The following is an 18302-nucleotide window of genomic DNA, read 5'->3' on the forward strand; positions in this document are numbered from 1 at the left end:
AATTCCTGAAGATAGTGGAGTCTATATATAGCAAACCTACAGCCAACATCATACTCAATGATGAAAAACTGAAAGCATTTCCCCTCAGATCAGGTATTAGACAGGAATTACCACTATCACCATTACTAGTCAACATAGTGTTCAATCAGGCAGGAGCAAGGAATTAAAGGCATACAGGAGGGAAGAGAAGAAGTCAAACTCTCCCTATTTGCAGATGACATGATAGTATACATGGAAAAAACTAAGGAATCCAGCAAGAAGATTTTGGAAATCATCAGGGAATACAGTAAGGTGTCAGGCTACAAAATTAATATTCAAGAGTCAGTGGCATTCCTCTATGCAAACACTAAGAAGAAATTGAAATCCAGAAATCAATTCCTTTTACTGTAGCAACAACAACAAAAAAAACAATGAAATATCTAGGAATAAACCTAACCAAAGAAGTGAAAGACTTGTATACTGAAAATTGAGTCACTCCTCAAGGAAATTGAAAAAGACACAAAGAATTAGAAAGAGGGAGTCCGGCGGTAGCGCAGAGGGTTAAGCACACGTGGCGCAAAGCGCAAGGACAGGCGTAAAGATGCCGGTTCGAGCTCCAGGCTCCCCACCTGCAGGGAGTCTCTTCACAGGTGGTGAAGCAGGTCTGCAGGTGTCTGTCTTTCTCTCCCCCCTCTGTCTTCCCTTTCTCCCTCCACTTCTCTCTGTCCTATCCAACAACAACAACAATAAAACAACAAGGGCAACAAAAGGGAATAAATAAATAAATAAACAAATAAATAAAAAGAATTAGAAAGATAGTCCATGTTCATGGGTTGCAAGAATTAACATCATCAAAATGAATATAATCCCCAGAGCCATATACAAATTTAATGCTATCCCCATCAAGATCCCAACCACATTTTTTTAGGAGAATAGACCAAATGCTACAAATGTTTGTCTGGAACCAGAAAAGACCTAGAATTGCCAAAACAATCGTGAGAAGAAAGAACAGAACTGGAGGCATCACACTCCCAGATCTCAAAATGTATTATAGGTCCATTGTCGACAAAACTGCCTGGTATGTTGTCTGGGAGGTGGCACAGTGGATAAAGCACCAGATTCTCAACCATGAGATCCCAAGTTTGATCCCCGCAGCACATGTACCACCAGAGTGATGGCTGGTTCTTTCTTTCCTTCTATCTTTCTCATAAATAAAAAAATAAATTCTTTAAAAAAACTGCTTGGTACTGGAACATGAATAGACACACTGACCAGTACAATCGAATTGAGAGCCCAGAATTAAGCCCCCACACCTATGCACATTTAATCTTTGACAAAGGTGCCCAGACTATTAAATGGGGAAAGCAGAGTCTCTTCAACAAATGGTCTTGGAAAACATGGGTTGAAACATGCAGAAGAATGAAACTGAACCACTATATTTCACCAAACACAAAAGTAAATTCCAAGTGGATCAAGGACTTGGATGTTAGACCACAAACTATCAGATACTTAGAGGAAAATATTGGCAGAACTCTTTTCTGCATAAATTTTAAAGACATCTTCAATGAAACGAATCCAATGACAAAGAAGACTAAGGCAAGCATAAAACTATGGGACTACATCAAATTTAAAAGCTTATGCACAGCAAAAGAAACCACTACCCAAACTAAGAGACCCCTCACAGAACAGGAGAAGATCTTTACATGCCATATATCACACAAGAGGTTAATAACCAGAATATATAAAGAACTTGCAAATCTCAACAACAAGACAACAAATAACCCCATCCAAAAATGGGGGGAGGACATGGACAGAATATTCACCACTGAAGAGATCAAAAGGCTGAGAAACACATGAAAAAAATGCTCCAAGTCTTTGAGTGTCAGAAAAATGCAAATAAAGACAACAATGAGATACCACTTCACTCCTGTGAGAATGTCATCCATCAGAAATGGTAACAGCAGCAAATGCTGAGGAGGTTGTGGGGTCAATGGAACCCTCCTGCACTGCTGGTGGGAATGTCAGTTGGTCCAACCTCTGTGGAGAACAGTCTGGAGAACTCTCAGAAGGCTAGAAATGGACCTCCCCTATGATCCTGCAATTCCTCTCCTGGGGATAGATCCTAAGGAACCCAACACACCCATCCAAAAAGATCTGTGTACACATATGTTCTTGACAGCACAATTTGTAATAGCCAAAACCTGGAAGCATCCCAGGTGTCCAACAACAGATGAGTGGCTGAGCAAGTTGTGATATATATATTACTCAGCTTTCAAAAATGGTGACTTCACCTTTTTTAGCCGATCTTGGATGGACCTTGAAAAATTCATGTTAAGTGAAATAAGTCAGAAACAGAAGGATGAATATGGAATGGCCTCACTCTCTGGCAGAAGTTGAAAAACAAGATCAGAAAAGAAAACACAAATAGAACCTGAACTAGAATTGGTGTATTGCATCAAAGTAAAAGACTCTGGGGTATGTGGGTTGGGGGGAGAATACAGGTCCAAAAAGGATGACAGAGGACATAGTGGGGGTTGTATTGTTATATGGAAAACTGGGAAATGTTATGCATGTACAAACTATTGTATATACTGTTGAATGTAAAACATTAATTCCCCAATAAAGAAATTTAAAAAATGAATTAATGGTTAAAATCTGCATCTTCCTTGGAGATAGTTCCACTGGGAAGGGTAAATAACTGCATATATACTAGGATAGTGCAATAACCCCTGTTAGAATTCTCTCCTTGAAAAATGAGTTGACAGGGTGGATGTGTACCTTACTATGCACGTGACCCCAATTTGAGTCCTGACACCACATGGGTATACCAAAGCACCAAGGGAATCTTGAATACTATAGTGTCTCTCTTTTTTATGGTGTCTCCCCTTTTTCTGTCTCCCTATCTGAATGGGGGAAAAAACATCTATGGAGCAGTGCACTTATATATGTGCAAGCTTCTAGCGCAGAAAAGAGAGAGAGAGAGAGAGAAAGAGAGAGAGAGAGAGAGGGTGGCAGAGTAAGGAACAAAATAAGAAAAGTAGAAATTGCTATCTGATGTGGTTAGTAGATCAAATGATTATAAGATGGTACAAGTAATGCCAAGTTCAGGATCATAACCCACACATGGATGGCCAGCTTCCACCTGTTACTGGTAATAAGCTACATCATTTACTCAGGCCAGCAGATTTAAAAATAGTCTTCAGAGGAGCAGTTGGTGCATTGGGGATAGAACAGAACAAATTCATTCCCATTTAAAATCTTGAAGTTGGTATCCTTTTGGTCTTTTATTAATAGGAAGATGATATTAGTACTTGGGTAGTGGGTGTGGAGTGTCATATGCATGTAGAGGTGGGAATCATCTATATAAACCAGTTCCTCTGAGATTCTGAAGTTTTATAAACCACTGATAAATCATTTTTATATTTATTTAATTATTTAGTAAATGAAGACAGAGAGAATTTGAGAGGGGGTAGAGAAGACAGAGGGGGGAGAGGCAAAGAGACACCTGAAACATTGCTTCAGCACTTACAATGCTTTCTCCCTACAAATGGGAGCTGGTGGCTTGAACCCAGGTCCTTGCACATTATAGCAAGTGCACTCAATGGTGTATACCGCCACTAGGCCTGATAAATCAATTTCTAGAGGAACTCAAGGCAATTCAGAGCTTGAGAAACACTTCAACTTCCCAGTAGTTAAAAATAGTATGTGGTAGATAAAAAACTATGTCGGTACCTTTTGTTGTGTCCTATTATCACAAGTTATTTAATAATTCAGATAATCTTTTAAAAAGTTTTCTCTAACTTCATTTTTATTTATTTTATTTATTTTTATTTGGTAGGACAGAGAGAAACTGAGAGGTAATGAGGAAAAGAGAGGGAGAAAGAGACAGAAACACTTGTAGCACCTTTTCAGTTTGTGAAACTTCCCTCTTGCAAGTGGGACCTGGGGGTTTAAACCCAGATCCTTGTGCATGGTAACATGTGTTCTTAGCCAGGTGCCCAGCCTCTTCATATAATCTTTATTATAGCACTTTTTTTTTTTAAGGCAGCAAAGGATTGCAGATACTCTTCCCTGAGACCTATTTAAGGCACCAACCTCAATGACAATTGCTTCTTCTCCACAGGAGTACTCATCTTGGGTAGTCTGGTATTTTTCTTTTATCAAAGGGATTCTAGTTGCTGCATGAAACAGACCAAATTCAGGTTCATTATCAGTTAGTTGAAACATTTTAAATCAAGATTAATTCGATGGCTAGCACTGTTCAAAGTGTTGTGGGCTACAAAATAAGTTCATATAAGACAGTATTTATAATGGGGTAAGTAAGACTATGCACTTGGCATATGTCCTTTGGCACATTACTGTTCACTGTTAAATGAGCCAACTACTTATCCAGAGGCCAAACTCAGTGCTTATAAAAAGTCCACGTTCCACAGAGGCTCAGTTCAACCCAAACATTCCTTCCTTAGCACACACTGTGTTCAGACCCGCTCTTGATCCTATACGGAAATAAGAAAACTTGAAGGTAGTATTATGAGTGCAGAAAATGTACATACTTGATGTTTCTTGTACCCAAAACTAGAGTTCAGTTAGTCTATAGTGTGTGTGTGTGTGTGTGTGTGTGTGTGTGTGTGTGTGTGTGTGTGTGTGTAGAGGGAGAGTGATCATTCTGTGAGATACTAATAACAAGTATGTGCTGACATATTAAGTAAGTCACTTTATCTGCTGGAGCCTTGGCTTCCTCAATTGTAAAAGTAAAGAGCACAAATGATCTCAAGGTGACATTCTCTCTCTCTTTTTTAAATATTCATTTTTAATCCCCTTTTGTTGTCCTTGTTTTTATTGTTGTAGTTACTATTGTTGTTATTGATGTTGTTGTTATTGGATAGGACAGAGAGAAATGGAGAGAGGAGGGGAAGACAGAGAGGAGGAGAGAAAGATAGACACCTGCAAACCTGCTTCACCGCCTGTGAAGTGACTCCCCTGCAGGTGGGGAGCCAGGGGCTAGAACCGGGATCCTTCCTCAGGTCCTTGTGCTTTGCGCCATGTGCGCTTAAGCTGCGCTACCGCCCAACTACCCTCTCTTTTTTTTTTTTTTTTTGCCTCCAGGGTTATTGCTAGGGCTCAGTGCCTCCACTATAAATCCACTGCTCTTGGTAGCCACTTTTTCCATTTTTATTGTTGTTGGATAGGACAGAGAGAAATTGAGAGGGGAGGGGAAAATAGAGAGGGAGAGAAAGATAGACACTTGCAGACCTGCTTCACCTTTTGCTACGTGACACCCCGCTGCAGGCAGGGACCAGGGGCTCTAACTGGGATCACTGTGCGGGGCCCTTGTATTTCACATTATGTGTGCTTAACCCTGTGCATTATCTCCAGGCCCCCTCCAGGTGACATTCTAACATATAAACAACCCCATTCAAAATTGGAGAAAAGGATCTGAATAGCTTCTTCACCAAAGAAAATACCCAGAGAGCCAATAGGCTTATAAAAAAATTTCCAAGTCACTGATTATTAGGGAATTTCAGCAGCAAGGGGGCACCACCTCATACCTGTCAGAATGCCACATAATAAAACAGGAAACATAGCCCTCATACCTATGGACAGCAACATTTTGATGAAGGGGTCCAAAGCAGTAATTGAAGAAAAAAGAGTCTCTTCAACAAGTAGAACCTGAACTGGAATTGGCCTATTGCACCAAAGTAAAAGACTCTGGGGTGGGTGGGGGGTGGGAGAACACAGATCTAAGAAAGATGACAGAGGACGTAGTGGAGGTTGTATTGTTATATGGAAAACTGGGAAATGTTGTGCATGTACAAACTATTGTATTTACTGTTGAATGTAAAACATTAATTCCCCAATAAAGAAATAAAAAAAAAGAGTCTCTTCAACAAGTGATTTTGGGAAAATTGGGTTTGAAACATGCAAATGGATGAAACTGTACCATACATGAAAACTCCAAGTAGAACAAAGACATGAACATTAGACCAGAAATTACCAAGCATTTAGAGAAAGACATTGGCAGAACACATTATGATCTATACTTCAGAAATATCTTTGGAGACTCTAATTCAACAGTAAAAAAATAAAAAACAAAAACAAAAAAAAACTGTGTGACTACATCAAATTGAAAAGCTTTATTGTAGCAAAGGCAACCAATACCAAAACAGAAAGATACCCCAGAGAATAGGAGACCTTGACATGCCCTACATCAGATGAAGAACTAATAATGGAGCTAAGGGGTGGCCTGTTTGACTAAGCCTGCATGTTACCGTGCACAAAGGCCCAGATTCAAGCCCCTGATCTCCACGTGCAGGGGGAAGCTTCATGAGTGGCAAAGCAGGGCTGTAGGTGTGTCTCTAACCACCTCCCCCCCTTTTTTTTTACTGGCTACATTTATGTAGCTATACCCCTTTCTTTCTTTCTAAAAAATATTTATTTATTTATTTATTTATTTATTTATTTATTTATTTATTCCCAGGGAGCAAGGCGGTATCCCAGCGGGTTAAGCACACATGACACAAAGTGCAAGGACAGGGTAAGGATCCCGGTTCGAGCCCCTGGCTCCCCACCTGCAGGGAAGTCGCTTTACAAGCGGTGAAGCAGGTCTGCAGGTATCTGTCTTTCTCTCCCCCTCTGTCTTCTCCTCCTCTCTCCATTTCTCTCTGTCCTATCCAACAACAACGACATCAATAACAACAATAATAACTACAACAATAAAACAAGGGTAACAAAAGGGAATAAGTAAATAAAGAAATATAAAAAATATATTTAAAAAAAAAAGAAAAAAAGAAATGGCCTGGGAGGACTTCTGGAGGCGTCAGTGACCATGGAGTAGGAGCTGTTTCAGACTGCTCTCTTGATAAATTAGAAAAATACAACAAAGAATCATCTCAGTGGTCCCGGAGGTGGCGCAGTGGATAAAGCATCAGACTCTCAAGCATGAGGTCCTGAGTTCACTCCCCAGCAGCACATGTACCAGAGTGATGCCTGGCTCTTTTTCTTTCCTCCTGTGTTTCTCATTAACAAATAAATAAATAAAATATTTTTTAAAAAATTTAAAAAATCATCTGAAAACTCAACAAAATTCAACCAGGATTTATTTCTTCAGAAACTCACTAAGCCACAGGCGATTACAAACACATGTGACCAGTGGATGGAAAAGGGGTGAAAAAGAAATCCTTCTGACTCAAAGTCCTCCTTGGTGATGGCTGACTCCAAGCTGAAAGAGAAGCAGCTGAGCACAGCTGAGACAGGACAAAGCCAAGGATAGCACTCTAATTTCTTATCAAAACTTGTCTCTCCAAGACCACTAGCTGTCAGTCCAATGCTTGGCAGAATTTAGATTTAGCGACTGAACAGTAGGGGAGAGTATTTGGGGCCCACCTCCAATTTGTTGTTTTCTGTTGTGTGACCAAAACATTTTTCTTTCTGAGTCACTGTTTTCTATGTTCTCTTATCTCTTATTACCCTTGTCTTCTCTTTCTGATTATATCTGTCTTCTCTCTTAATAGCCAGTGAGTAATTAAGTGAAAAATCTATATGTGGTTAAAAAGCTCTCACATGTGGGGAAGATAAATCTCAGTCAAATTCCCAGCAGCATAACAAAGGATTATCAGTTACCGTGCTTCACCCCAGGGATGGAGGTAAAGCAAAATAAGACTGTTCCATTCTCTGAAGGGAGGTTGGACAACATACTCTTGTCACCCAAGGATGATGGGTCCTAAAATTTGTGCAGCCTGGAATGTTCTTAGCCATGACCACAGAATGCAAGCTCAGACCTACAGGGATGTAGAGGAAATATAAGATCCTGTGCTGAATATGGACCCCAGATTAAATCGATGGGGTTTACAGTTAACAACATTTATATACTTTTCCCATATTTGGGAGCTACTCTCTTCCCTGATCCAGCTTTCTAGTTCTTTTTCCAACTATGACACCATCTCCCCAGACAATAACTTGGGTCCATCTGCATGTTGGCTATCAGGCTCAGGCAAAAACTGGTAAAGTCTTGCTCCCCTGGAATATAACTAAAATAGACCTATTAGTTTTTTCCAAAACAGAAACGCCAAATCTTCACCGGCAATATTTTTGCCTTTAGGTTCATAATTAGTCAACAATTTGTTCTGCTTTATATCTTTTTTTTCACTTAATTACTCAGTCTTTATTAAACAGCTACTATGTATTAAACATTGAGGGTACTACAAAAATATTTTTCCTTTTTTTGATTGTCACTAGGGTTATCACTGGAACTAAGTGCCTGCATGATCAATCCACCTCTCCTGGCTGCCATTTTCTCCTTTCTTTTTCCTCCTTCTCCCTTTTCTTCTTCTTTGCCTTTATTTTTTTTTAATTTTTATTTATGAAATGGACATGAAATAGTATCTAATTAGACTTAGATATCCTCCTCACCTACTTCCTATTACAGTTCTTTCACTCACTCCAAAGCTGTCCTTAGCAAAGCAAGGACTGCAAAAGCTGAATAAGGGCAAGAAACTGGCATATTTTAACTATGACTCTTCAGTCACTATCAGGCCATGCCATCAGCTGGAGCCCTATTCGGGGAGTTCTGAGATTCCCAAACAGACATGATGGGCCTAGACCTCAACAAAATACCTCTCGCCTTGTTACCGGTCATCTCTGTCAGGAACAACAAAATAGACCCCTTTATGGGCCCTCATAGGACCTTGCCCTCAACTTGGATCAACAACGGTAGAGAATGTTCCATCCTCCTAAGGGAGGATGGACAACATACTCTATTCTACACCTGAGGAAGATGAGGTATATTCGATATTGGGGCAACTTGGAATGTTCCTACTAATGACCACAGAATGTGAGCTCAGATCTGCAGAGGTCACATAGGCTCCTAAGGGGAATATAGGCCCCAGACCAAATCAAACCGATGGGGTTTACAGTCAATAATACTTATACCCCTTTCCCATATTTAGGAGCTACTCTCTTCCCTGATCCAGCATTCTGTTCCTTTTCCAGCCATGACTTCATCTCCCCAGACAACACCTTGGATCCACCTGTATATAAGATTTCAGGCTCAGGGAAAAAAAAAAAAAGTATAGCCACAGGCCCTTTGGAAATATACCTACTTCTGATTCCCCACAACTCCACCCCACTAGGGAAAGAGAGAGACAGGCTAGGAGTATGGCTCAACCTGTCAACACCCATGTTCAGTGAGGAAGTAATTACAGAAGACAGACCTTCAACCTTCTGAATCCCACAAGGACCTTGGGTCCATACTCCCAGAGGGTTAAAGAATAGGAAAGCTATCAGGGGAGGGGAGGGGAGTGGAGTTCTGATGGTGGGAATTGTGTGGAGTTGTGCCTCTCTTATCCTATGGTTTTGCTAATGTCTCCTTTTTATAAATAATTAAAAAAATATATCAATTCACACCTATGTTCACACTCCCACTATTTATAATATCTCAGACTTAGTAACACTGCAAATATCCAACAACAGATGAGTGGTTGAAGTAGTTGTGGTGTGTGTTTTTGTGTGTGTTAAACTACACACATATATACACAATGGAATAACACTTATTCTTTGCCAACACATGAATATCACTTAGCTCTTTTGCCACTACTTGGATGAACGATGAACCTCAAAGAAAGCATGTTAAGTGAAATAAACCAGAGTAGAAAGAATCAAACCAGAGTAGGACTAAAAGTGGCTGATCTAACTCATAGGTGGAAATTAAAAAAAAAAATCAGAATAGGGAAAACAAGATGAAACTTTAATTATTATGGATGTGACTTATTGCATCAAACCCAAAGATTAGTAAAGGAAAGGTTAGATGCATGGCATCCCAGTGTTCTGTGGTAGAGGAAGAGGATAAATTAGTGAAGAGCATGGTGATATGAAACTGTAAATCTGTGACAAAAACTGTCTTGTAAGTCATCATTTTCCCAACAGAGTGGTCCATTTTCTTTTTTTTAGAAAAAGAAATTGCAAATACATACATAGATAGTTTCACACAGTGAGTACAAGTAACACTTGTAAGTCTGGATAAGATGAAAGTATTGTATAAACATTAATAATTTGTTTTTTATATTATAATATATATGGTTTTACAAAAGATAGTTATTGAGTAAAATTGGACAAAGTATACAAATCATCACTGTATGATTTCTTACAAGTGGATGTAAATCTGAAAATATCCCAACAAAAATTTCAATGAAAAAACCTCATGTTACTAAAATTAAAAAATTAAAGTGATATTCTAATTCCATGATAGTGGTGAGATTCACCTTCAAAAAGACCTGAAATAACATTAGTTCATGTGTCAGTTCTGAGAGAAAGTTAGAGAAGCAGTCATTCTTTAGTTTACCTTCCCTCCCATTTGTTGACTATATAGATGCTATTCTAGAGTTTATGATTAGAGCTAAATTCTGACAGATCCCTTGGGGGCTAATAGATGAATGAGCTTTTTACCCTTTTCTCATTTTTAGTATTTCAGTAATCTTGAGTCTAGTTCATGCCTATATCTATATCTATCTATCTATCTATCTATCTATCTATCTATCTATCTACCTATCTAATCTGTCTATCCATCTATCTATCTTCTCTCTATTTATTCATCTATCTAAACTAAAAAAATAGGCTCCATAGCACTAGAAAGTACAAGTGCTGCTTACTTAAAATCCTCGCTAGAAAAAAAAAAAATCTCATGAAAACAACATCCAAAATTCACAATGGGAAGATAGGATATACAATACCTTCATTAACATAAGGAAATCTTAGTTCATGAAGGAAAGGGAAATTCCTTGGCCTGGAAAATTTCCATTTGAACATGTCTTAATTCTTTTTTTTTTTTTTTCAATTCTCATGGAGACAGAATTTGTGATGAATAAGCAATCTAGAATGCTAAAGTGTTCTATGATGGAGAGAGAGAATGAGAAACATGAAGTCATACTTAAACAAAATCTGCTGCAATCTGTTCTAATTTATTTTTCTTTTTTGAATTTTTATTGTCTTTATTATTGGATAGAGAAAGTCAGAAAGGGAAAAGGAAAGGGGAGGGAGAGAGGGAGAGAAGCAGAGAGACACCTATAGCACTGCTTCACCACCCACAAAGCTTTCTCTCTGCAGGTGGCAACCAGGGGGCTTGAAGCCAGGTCCTTGCATGTTTTAACATGTGTGCTTAACCAGGTACATCACCACCCAGTCCCTAATTTACTTTTTTATCCATGACTTTTAAAATCTTCTCCCCAGCAGGTGGGGGACTGGAGGGTGTTGACCTGGGCCCTTGTGTATGTCTAACCTATGACTTTCTATGCACATACTGAAAATGTCACCCCATTTACCCAATCCTTACCAAGCCAACATTTTCACATCATTCTGCAAACAGAATGAGCATTTCTCTCTGTTGTGTATACATAAAACATTATCCATGGATAGAAACAGAATATTCACTACAGGAAAGATACAAAAGGCCAACAGATATAGGATGAATTGCTCCAGGTCACTGATTGCCAGAGAAATGCAAATAAAGACAACAATGAGATACCACCTCACTCCTGTGAGAATGGCATACATCAAAAGTGACAGTAGCAATAAATTCTGGAGGTGATTATGCTTAGTAAAATAAGTAAGGAAGTAAAGGACAACCACTGGATGGCTGAACCCATATGTGGAATTTAAAGAATTGAAACATATGAACTTGAAAAAAAAAAGTCACCCCATATCTAAGACTTTGGGAGAACTATAGTGGTTATCATCATGGGTTTGAGGGCACAGAACATTGGTGGTGGGAGTGGTTCCTATTATCTTATAATTATATAATTACTAATATTTGTATTGACTTAGTAATGAATGACAAGACTGTAGGATAAGAAGGGTACAATGCTACACAGTTACCACCACCAGAGTTCTGTATCCCATCCCCTCCAATGGAAGCTTTCCTATTATTTATCCCTCTGGGACTATGGGCCCAGGATCATTATGACTAATAATTTTTTAAATATATTTATTTATTTTCCCTTTTGTTGCCATTTGTTATTGTTGTTGTTATTGATGTCATTGTTAGATAGGACAGAGAGAAATGGAGAGAGGAGGGGAAGACAGAGAGGGGAGAGAAAGATAGGCACCTGCAGACCTGCTTCACCACTTGTGAAGTGATCCCTCTGCGGGTGGGAGAGCCAGGGGCTTGAACCAGGATACTTAGCTGGTCCTTGTGCTTTGCATCATGTGCACTTAATCCGCTGCGCTACCACCTGACTCCCAACTAATAATTTTTTTTAAAGAATGCTGAAAAGAGGTGGCCAAGTGATGTAGGACAACCAGGAGAAAGTAGCCACAGAAATCATGAGAAGACAGAACTTTATGAAAAAGGCAGGAGGGGCTGGGCAGTAGTGCAGTGGGTTAAGAGCACATGGCACACAAAGCACAAGGACCAGATTAAGAAGCTGGGTTCGAGCTCCAGGCTTCCCTGCGGGGGGGGGGGGGGGTGTCTTCACAAATGGTGAAGCACGTCTTCAGGTGTCTTATCTTTCTATCCCCCTTTCTGTCTTCCCCTCCTCTCTCCATTTCTCTCTGTCCTAACCTATATAACAACAACAGCAGCAATAACTATGATAATAATAACAATGATAAACAACAAGGGCTATGAAAAAGGAAAAAATGGCCTCCAGGAGCAGTGGACTTGTAGTGCAGGCACTGAGCCCTAGCAATAACCCTGGAGGAAAAAATGAAAAATAAAAAGGCAGGAGGTCCTCTACTTCAAAGCAACTAAACTGTAACTTTGGATTGCTGGGTTAACATGGGGGTGCCACTTCCTGGGCATGTGCTGTCTGGGTTGGAGAGAACTCAACCAGAGCCAGCCTGAGCTGCTACTCACTCAATGACGCAAGGGAGATGACTCAGGAACCAAGCTCATGGCAGCGAGACAATGCAATTTCTTTACTGATCAGAGAGCCAAGGCTTTTAAAGGGCAGACCCGGAAGTGGCAAGCTGAAAACGGAAATGGCTAGGGGAGGTGCGGAGAAAGGCAAAAGGGGACTGGAAAGGTAGGAACTTCCTTAGCAACTGGTGCGAGGGTTTTAACTGGTAGGATTAATAATACCTTAGAGGCAGGGAGGCTCTTGAGGGTAGAAAGAAGATAGATCAAAGGAATGGAATGGGTGGGAATCTTTAAGGCAAAACAATGATTATGTAGATAGGCCATAGTATCAGGAATGCAGGCGGAGCAGGGGGAGCTGGATTAATGTTTTAAGGAATGCCAGGCTCCTGGAGGCAGAAAAATGCAGGGTGCTTTGTGAGCCTCCTCACAATTTCCAGACATTTGATGCTCCAGGAATAATGGGAGATAGTGCACATTTAATTCTAGACCACTGTCATCAAGAAAGCATCTGAATAAAGTAAGCTCCACTGGTTATCTTCCCCTGGTGCATAAAAAAAAACTTATGTTTATACTACAATGTAGTCAATGAAGTGTGCAATAGCACTACATATGAGAAATGCATAGATTTTTAAAAAATTTTTTTATATTTATTTTCCCTTTTTGTTGCCCTTGTTTTCTATTGTTGTTGTAGTTATTATTGTTGTTGATGTCATCATTATTAGATAAGACACAGAGAAATGGAGAGAGAAGGAGAGAAAGATAGATACTTGCAGAACTGCTTCACCACCTGTGAAGCGACTCCCCTGCAGGTGGGGAGTGGGGGCTTAAACCCAGAACGCTGGTCCTTTTGCTTTGTGCCACATGCACCTAACTTGCTGCACTATCACTGACTCCCTAGAAATGCGTAGATCTTAATGATATACAAGAGACATGAAGTGTGATGCTGTTGGGGAAATAGCTCTAATAGACTAGCTTTAAATAGGATTATTAAACCCCTTCAAAATGCAAAACAAATGCTGTATTTTCCTGTGCATAAAAGCAAAGCACAGTAGCATGGTGAAAAGATAATAAGGACTGAGAGTGAGCTCCCTGGTAGAACATGCACCTTCCCATTCAGAAGGTCCTGAGTTCAAATACTGGCACACATAGGAGAATCGTGAGAGCGCCATGCACAGTACTAGGAGGAATTCTATGAATAGTGGAGTGGTGCTGTGGGGGTTCTCCTCTTCTCTTCTATCCTTCTCTTCCTCCCTCCAATTCTCTCCCTAAAATAAAGAATAAAAACACCAGCCTAAAAAGCCCTGTTGTTGAGGTGGTCTGGTGTCGGGCTGCACCGCGGAGAAGAGAGCAGAGGGGTACACAGATCTTTATTGGAGGTTTGGTTCAGACCACGTGGAGCCAGCCAGCAATGGCTGACGGGGGGGGGGGGGGGGGGGGGGGGGGGGACCCAGAGAGAGGGGAGGGGTGAGGGGGCTTTTTATTGGGCGACAACCAGGGGTGACGTGTAGGGCCAGGATTGGTTGAAAGGGGGCACTCTAGGATTTAGCGAGGCATAGAAAAACCTGGGGGCGGAGCCAGGATTGGTTGAAAGGGGGCACTCTAGGATTTAGCGGGGCATAGAAAAACCTGGGGGCGGAGACTGCATCAGAATAAGTCCTCAGCAACAAAGCCCTCTTAGAGGTGGGAACATGCATATGTTAGGCTATTAGGTTTATTTCCCCAGTGCTGAAAAGAAAAGTTTTAGAACTCCCAGAAATTATCAAAGCTTAATAAGAAATCAAATACTACCTATCATAAAGTCGATAAATATAGGAAAAAAAAACCCTACAAAACTTGAGTTCCTGACAGAGCTAGCATAACAAAAGGAGACCATGTGAGGAAAAAAAAAAGTCAATGGGTCACCCTCTTCCCAATGACGCCTTCTCCTTCCAACACTGCAGCTACAGCAACCGAAACCTCAGATGGACCATCCTTTGCTACAACCTCATCTTTCACATCTCTCTTCAGAGACCTCTATCATGGGTAACAGCTGAGTAACAAGAGAGAAGGCAGGAAAGCACAGTGCATTGTGGGTGGTGTAATCTTAGGAAATAAGAACAGTTAGTGAGGGCACAAGGCAGGAAGGAGTCTTTATGGACCATTTCTTTCCTCTCTTCCTATTCCTATTTACTTGCACAATAGAGACTCCCACCTTTTTAAATCTATCAGCATGACACTTCTTTCCTTCTACAGTGAAAAAATAGCTGCACAGAGCTAAGCTGTGGGGGTGGCTCCCATTTTCCACTATTTCTTCTCAATCAGCCTGCTAGCAACATGTGGTAAATTAATGCCGTGACTTGCCTTTGTTAGGGAGAGACCTCTTGCTATCAGTGACAAGAAGAGATGTAGATCAGGAAATCACATTTATGTCAGGATCCAGCTACAGTCTCCAAACTAACTTCTAGACTAAATATATATATATATATATATAACATATCTGATTCTTGCACATTTTTATTGACTGCTTTACCTAATAGGGGAAGGAGATTTGATTTGGTTTAGTAGCTTAACTATTTCAACATTCTGACTGCAGTGAATGCTGCAGTGGTAGTCAATGTTTTATATGGCCCAGATATCAGATGGCTAGGAAGTAAGGGTTTTAGGAAGTTATGCCCCCTACTAAAGCAGAAATGAAAACCTGCTAGTAACTAGAAGCTGGTCTGAGCACTTTATTTAGCTACTAGCCTCCTACCTGTGGGCAGAGTGTGACCATGGCTTATCAATCCACTCATTTCAGTGCTGGCCAACACCATATCTGAACAGAACTGTTATTCACAGGTGAACAAATGGGAAATGAATTTCAGAATGATTGGGTTTTTTTGAGGAGGAGGAGACTATAGCAACAGTAATAGTCACCCTGCATAAGTAGGGAACTAAGACAAAGCTGCCAGAAATGAAGAAACATAGAAAACATCAAGAAATTGGAAATCTGGGAAATTTGAGGTTGTGCAATCTGTTTGTAGATCTGCTTTTTTTTTTTTTTAAAGGAGTGTGTGTGGGCGGGGAGAGATGTACTTACAAGAGAGAATGGAAGCTGTCTTTTTCTGCAGAACTCCCATTCCATTTAGCTCTGGAGAGTCAGGGACATGGGGACTAGAGGTGAAGCAGAGAGAAAAGAACCTGAGGTTTTTTAATACACAAGATGGACAGTAAGGCTTAGAAGGTGATCTCAGGAAGCACCTTGGGACCAGAGATGTCCACCAGGCAACTCTCGAAATATGTCGGGCACAGCAGGATGATGCATGAAAGGGCAAAGCGCTCGTGACTCCTTTCTACCCACTGGCTATTTCAATCTCTGGCTTCTGCAGAGCCTTTCTCCTGATCTGACTTAAAGGAACCAGGAGATAAGGTTGCAGATTCTTAGCTTTTAAGTCTGCAGCATCGAAGACTCACAATGGCAGGACAGGATGAAAAGAGCTGTGATCCGTTGAGATGCCTGTCCAAGAAAGGGAAATATTTGACTGTGTTAGAGAACGCAGCCCTGGTACAGGAGATATACCACCATAATGGAGTTCGTTCATAAAAAGTGCTTTCTCTCAGCAATTAGCACTGAATTATTGGCATCTCAGTGAGGCTAAAACCAAGAAGCTTCCTCCCACCCTATTCCTTCTGAATGTTCATCGTCCTTCCAAATAACACCCAATTCTGTGTGACTGTGATAGTCAGCAATCATGATGTCAGATCATACATCATTATACTATATATCACTCTAGATATTTCATCACAAAGCATATAGTGATGGTCAAAACTGACATAAGCTTTTAAAAAATACCAGTATGTGAATAGATTTAGGGTGATGAGAGCTGAGTTGGGGCAGAAACTCTTGGGGAAGTCTTTCTCACTTCACTTTTCTACAAGAAGGAAGTTTCTATCACTATTTGGCCATCCTGTATTCTTGGGATAGGCACATTACATATTAAAAAGTCATATTAATGGGTTGACTCACTGCTGTGTCCAGGATCTGGACCTCACTTCTCTCTCTCTCCCTCCCCCTGCTCCAAAGCACTGCTCAGCTCTGGTTTATGGTGTTGTAGGGTATTGAACTTGGGACTTTGAAGCCTCAGGCATGAGAATTTGCTTCCATAACCATTATCCCATCTCCCCCATCTAATATCAATTCTCTTTGTTCTTCTTTCCTCCATATGCCAGGTGCATCCAGAAATCTTAGCTGGGGATTCTGGTAGAGGGTGGTACCTCCTCACAGCCTGCTCTGTCTCTCTACATTTAAGGTGTCGAAAAAATTGTATTTGTTGACAGTTTTTTTTAATTTAATTATTTAATTATTTATTTTGTTGTCCTTGTTTTGTTGTTGTAGTTATTATTGATGTCATTGTTGTTGGATAGGACAGAGAGAAATGGAGAGAGGAGGGGAAGACAGAGAGGGGGAGAGAAAGACAGACACCTGCAGACCTGCTTCACCACCTGTGAAGTGACTCCCCTGCAGGTGGGGAGCTGGGGACTCGAACCGGGATCCTTCCGCTGGTCCTTGTGCTTAGCGCCACCTGCGCTTAACCCGCTGCACTACCGCCCGACTCCCTGACATTTTTTTTTTTTTTTTTTTTTAAGTCACTCGGCTTTGCAGGAGTTGTAGGCCAGGACTTCAACTAATAAAAACCTCAGACTCATACATATTGATGTATCTGTTCATTCATTCAGCAAATGCATGCTCTGTGTCAGGGTCTCTTGGGTCTCTCTTGATTCTGTGGCTACAGTAGTAAACAAAACAGGCCCAAGTCCATGTGCTCTTGGAAGTTGCATTCTGGACAGGGGATATCATGGTTTAGATCTGCTCTTGGGTAAGTATCTCAGGTTTGACAGACTGAAAAATAATTCTGGAGTCTATTTCTCTTATAAACTCATTCTCCCGGGCTGGGGAGATAGCATAATGGTTATGCAAATGCCTTAAAAGCCTGAGGCTCTGAGATCTCAGGTTCAATCCCCAGCACCTCCATAAGCCAGAACTGAGCAGTGTTCTGGTCTCTTTCAGTATCTTTCCCTCTGTATCTACTCTTTCTCATTAAAATAAAGTAAATGAAAATATGAAAATATATAAAAAAAAACGATTCTCCTTCCAGTCTTTCCTATGTTAGTGGTATTACCATTTATTTTGTTGCTTACACAAAATTAATAATAATAATAACTGTTTAACTTACTCTTTATTCTTCTCATTCCTTCAACTATATATCTAATTTATTCATTTTCAAATTCCACCTTCCAAATATCTTCCAAATGTGATAGCCCAGCCTCTTTTTTTCAGTCACTTTTCTCTGAGATGAATTTCCTTTGTGGAAAAGGAGAGAAGAGGAAGTTATGTTAGGAAGCGAGTCACATATCATGTGATGGCTAGACACCTACTGTTAGATTTTACCAATGAGTTTTATTTCTCTTAAGAAATCAGTGACATTTTATAAGAATCTTAAATGTTTCTTTCTTTTTA

General features: G+C 40.4%; 1 protein-coding gene across 4 annotated transcripts in view; it reads right to left on the minus strand.

Annotated features, from left to right (window-relative positions):
• TSGA13 (testis specific 13) overlaps positions 1–16441 on the minus strand; it is a 39592-nt gene extending 23151 nt beyond the window's left edge. The window contains exons 1-2 of one of the 4 annotated variants that reach the window (XM_060196565.1): positions 16259–16441; positions 4075–4157 (exon numbers count right to left, since the gene is read on the minus strand). In XM_060196565.1, the coding sequence (XP_060052548.1) occupies positions 4075–4112 (38 nt within the window). In that variant the 5' untranslated portion in view covers positions 4113–4157; positions 16259–16441. Of the gene's footprint in view, positions 1–4074; positions 4158–10703; positions 11049–16258 lie in introns of those variants that run through there. The other 3 variants (XM_060196566.1, XM_060196564.1, XM_007524214.2) reach the window with 3 other exon arrangements.
• Between the last annotated feature and the right edge of the window lie 1861 nt (positions 16442–18302).

This window comes from Erinaceus europaeus, chromosome 8, assembly GCF_950295315.1.
Source record: "Erinaceus europaeus chromosome 8, mEriEur2.1, whole genome shotgun sequence".
Lineage (NCBI taxonomy): Eukaryota > Metazoa > Chordata > Mammalia > Eulipotyphla > Erinaceidae > Erinaceus > Erinaceus europaeus.